The 4,127-nt window shown below is 36.3% G+C and overlaps 1 protein-coding gene across 1 annotated transcript; it reads right to left on the minus strand.

Annotated features, from left to right (window-relative positions):
- Window positions 1–1,822: 1,822 nt before the first annotated feature.
- Window positions 1,823–3,915, minus strand: LOC109221759 (BTB/POZ domain-containing protein At5g03250-like). Its single transcript, XM_019386210.1, has 2 exons — window positions 2,681–3,915; window positions 1,823–2,530 (listed from the first exon to the last, which is right to left on the minus strand). Exons 1-2 carry the CDS (start codon window positions 3,761–3,763, stop codon window positions 2,015–2,017), a joined length of 1,599 nt encoding a protein of 532 aa, XP_019241755.1. The 5' UTR covers window positions 3,764–3,915; the 3' UTR covers window positions 1,823–2,014.
- Between the last annotated feature and the right edge of the window lie 212 nt (window positions 3,916–4,127).

Genomic DNA, 4,127 nt, shown 5'->3' on the forward strand with positions numbered 1-4,127 from the left:
CCCCTCAACCCATTCACCAGAATATATACCGCATAGTAATATATAATCTCACATCAGTCTACTATGAATCAGTGGTCTATTATGCACTAGTGGTCGAGCACTGTGCAGAATATTTTTGCAAAAACCCAAATTATCATTGACAAAGAAGATGAGATGGAAACACTTACTAGATGAAGGAGTTACTCAATATATACCACCTAATGAATTATCAATCCAACGTACTGCCGATTTCTTCTCCATAAATGATAAATAAAAAGAATGAAGCTTTGAGAGGAATGGGGAAGAAGGAGACAACCTCGGTGTGTTGAATGCAAGAAAAACAAGCTGCAATGGAGGAATCAGCCATGGAAAACGGGGATTCGGGGGGGTAGATGAGGCGGGAAGGCATGGATTTTTTTTTTTAAATAAAAAATAAAAAACTAGTAATATTAGAATTATATAGGTTGAAGGCAAAGTATAATAAGTGAAACTTTAGGGATAAAGACTGAACTACCCTCCCCTCCTCTCCCCCCTTCACTTTATAATTCCACTTAAGCACTAATTAAGCATGAAAGTCAATCTTACAATAATTAAAACTTGAAGGTCACTTGGTCAATTCAAGTCTAAAAAGAAGTCAGTTCGCCAACTACTCCTAGTTACTAAAAGAAAAGAAAAAGAATATTTTTTTTTGGTGACTATGAAGACATGCCCACTTTACATGATATATTTCCAAGTTAGTTTGTTCTTTAATAAATGATATGTTCTACTTATAAAAATATTTGTCTTAGCATCCCAATTTTCTTAGTGATATGATTTGCTGGGACCAATTAAATATGAAAGTTTAATGTTTCATAACCAGAAAAAATAAAAAGACAACTAAAATGGAAAGTCTTTTTAAATTTTTTAAACTCAACGTGTTTATATAAAATGGGGAAGAAGGAATAAAATACATTTTTTGGTTTTGGCTACTTGAATATATTTTCTAAGAAAAGCATATTCCTTTAAAAGAGCAAAAATGAACTATCCATTTGTGGGAGAAAAATATTTTCTTTAATACTATCTCAACTCTTGACATATAATCATTGCTTTAACTATACTTACACATTGTTATCAATCTTTAATACTCAAATATTTCTTCAAAATACTTTTTGCTTTGTTAATATTACTATTAATTTTTAATAAAATATTTTTCTAAAAAGTATTTTCCAATCAACAATCAATGTCGAAAATCATTATTCAGAAAAATATATTTCAGAAAAGGACTTATATTTTTCAGTAAGACGTTTCTTTAAATGGACTTCCGTGTATCAAACACATTTATATATTCACTTCTAATCTCTACTATGGCTAACTTACATTCGCCCTTTACCACAGCTACTCATGTATGTTCTCTCTTTCTATAGGGGCTTGCTCCTTAGGGATAAATTCTTATTGTAATTCGGTGGATACTAACTTCTTATTGGTGCAACCTTATGCTATAGATAATATTTAATTTTTACTTGTCCTTTATTTGTTCTAAAATTTGCTATAAAGGTTAAAATGTAAAAATGAAAACGTCAAAAAAGGTGAGCAGATAACCATGATGGGAGATGATCCTTTGACAAATAATAAATGGAGAGGCTTTCTTTCAATTACCTAATGTTGTATCATTCACTCAAAACTAAAATTAACAATTTATAGGACGAATATAGAAAATTAAAAAAGAAAGAAGTCTGGTTCAGTACTTGATTCAAATTTATCGTTATAGATGACACAGTATAGAATAAAGAAAACATTCTAATATCAACGAGATTCTTATATGTTTTCTCAATAAACTTGTATTACGCGAGAAAAATGAGACATATTGAAAAAGTCTAATTTTGATTAAACTTATCGTAAAAACTAGAATGATAAGTTTATTAAGAATCCGACACCAAATCATTGCTAAGTTTATTACATTAGCAATGAAAGTTTCTCTTGCTAAGAGCAAAGCAGCTCAGCATTTTTCAAATCCAAAAATCTGTCAAGAATGAACTAAAGCTCAAAATTGAAGCATCTAATGATCCTTCTTACATGCACTATGTTGTTCCAAATTCATAACTGCTTTTCTTGAGGGATGCAGCACTTTTCCATTGGAAAATATCTTAGATGATGACTTAGGACCACAGGACTTGACCTTGAGCCTTAAACCAAGAATTTTGAACATGTTATTCCAGCTTCCTTTAGCTTTCACAAGCTTGTCAACGTCTTCTTTCATGTTCAAGCACTCTTTCTCAAGTGAACGAACTCGATCTCTCATGTCATCAAAAGTCACAAGTTGGTCGGCCCTGGTGCCTTCAATGACTAAATTACCACTCAGGCTTTGTGAATTGTCAAGGTTGTCTGAGACAAAGAGCCAACCAGCCACAGAAGTGCGGAGCCGGACTTGCTCAAAGAATAGAACTTGGACAATAACTCGTAGAGGTAGTCTTTCGTTCTGTGCTGCATGAGTGCTTGCTTCTAAGGACAGCTTCTGGCAGTTCATGACCCTGCAAAGTTGTTCCCTCTCCGACCCCGTCAGCCAGGAATGTGCCTGAAATTACATAAACAGAACAACATCTTAACAAAGACTAAAACTTGGTGATAACTTTAGGCTGGCTCTACATTCATTGGTTTGGAAATGATAAATGGTAATCCTTAAAGCAATTAATCTTTAAGGGGTAGATTTCCATAATCCCATTACCTTGAGGTATATGTCAATTGCACGGTAGATACCATCATCCAATGGTCTGGCATACCCTGGGATTGCTGAAGCTAGCGCGTTAAATTTAGTTAACTTCAGGTTAGTATCAGGCGCCACTTCTGCGAGGTAGCCGTCTACAAGATTAGCTACAATTGTCAGCGGGGTTAGTGAGTGCGACCCTCCAACTAGCTGGCCTTCATCTATCAGTTCATTGGAGGTAGGTTCAATTTCGTCCTGATCAGCCATCATGAAGTGATCAACCATTCGCTGAATGCAGTCTATATCATATAGGGTCTCCACAGTGTGGCCCATATTTGGTATGAGGATATCTTCTAAAGCTGCTTCATCTAACTGAGCCCCAACCCTTCTCTCCAGATTCTCTCGACATGATTTACTAGCATCTAGGATCATTGATGTCTTAAGAAGCCTAAGCAGAAACTTGGTAGGTATGATGCCCTTTTGCTCGGGTAGTATCGCCACAATCTCTTCAAGAAGAGTCCTTTGATCTGCATCAGATGCAGCAGGAAGGGTTGATCCTGGAACTGCACCATTGCGTTTCTCGAAATTTGATTGCCTACCATTAAGAGGAAGGTGTTTCTTAGCATAGAAAATTAGGGAACCAGCGATTCTCTCCGGTGTCATGCCCCTACCACTAACAGCAAGGATTAGCTTTCTATAAATATGTTGTTTAAGGAAGGACACATCTTCATACCACCAGTCCTCGTTCAGCGGACATTGTTTAGAAGCCGCACCACTTGCATGTATTCCATTCCAAGCAAAAGCATCATCTTGGCTTTGAGTGGAGCTATGACCAGCCACAGGCCAACTTAGTAAAGTTGGGTCAGCACACGCTTTCATTGACAGGGAATCTATGCACCTTGAGACAATGTGAAGCTCTTCCGCCCATGGAAGAACATCTTCGCATGTCTCTAGGGCTTTAAAAGTGTCCATCCAAAAACCAAAAACTTCAACGAGAAAACTCTCTGTCTGTGCAATGAGGTTTCCTTCTCCATAATCTTCATTCATCTGAAGATATTCGGATGCACATCTAAGGCTGACAACATTGCGCGCTGTGAGTTCCATCTTGACGCCATAACAGAACTTGGCGACTTTCAGGAATGCTTTTGCTCCACCAGGTATCCCGTGAAGATGCAAAACACAAAGTTTCTCATTCTTCTCCTGTTCAGAAGAATCTTGTATAAGCTTCTCTAAGAGCCTGCTTCTAGACAACAAGGGAAACTGCAATGAAATTCATCTTGTCAGAATTAGTGGATAATACATTGTCAAATGAGAAAAAGCCGAAATTAAGATGATATCTGATTTAACTCTACAGGTTATGGTTTCATCCCAAGGTTAAATAAAATGCATGAACATGGTATAGTAATTGCATAAGCATATAGATATTAGATATTCTCTAGCACTTGGTGCATAAGCATATATATGAAAA

Source organism: Nicotiana attenuata, unplaced genomic scaffold, assembly GCF_001879085.1.
Source record: "Nicotiana attenuata strain UT unplaced genomic scaffold, NIATTr2, whole genome shotgun sequence".
Lineage (NCBI taxonomy): Eukaryota > Viridiplantae > Streptophyta > Magnoliopsida > Solanales > Solanaceae > Nicotiana > Nicotiana attenuata.

Excerpts from the sequence above, each read along its gene's own strand:
- LOC109221759 (XM_019386210.1), bottom strand. The coding sequence starts at position 3,763 with ATGGAACTCACAGCGCGCAATGTTGTCAGCCTTAGATGTGCATCCGAA. Across the intron at positions 2,531-2,680 it reads CAATTGACATATACCTCAAG|GCACATTCCTGGCTGACGGG; the intron begins GTAATGGGATTA and ends ATGTAATTTCAG.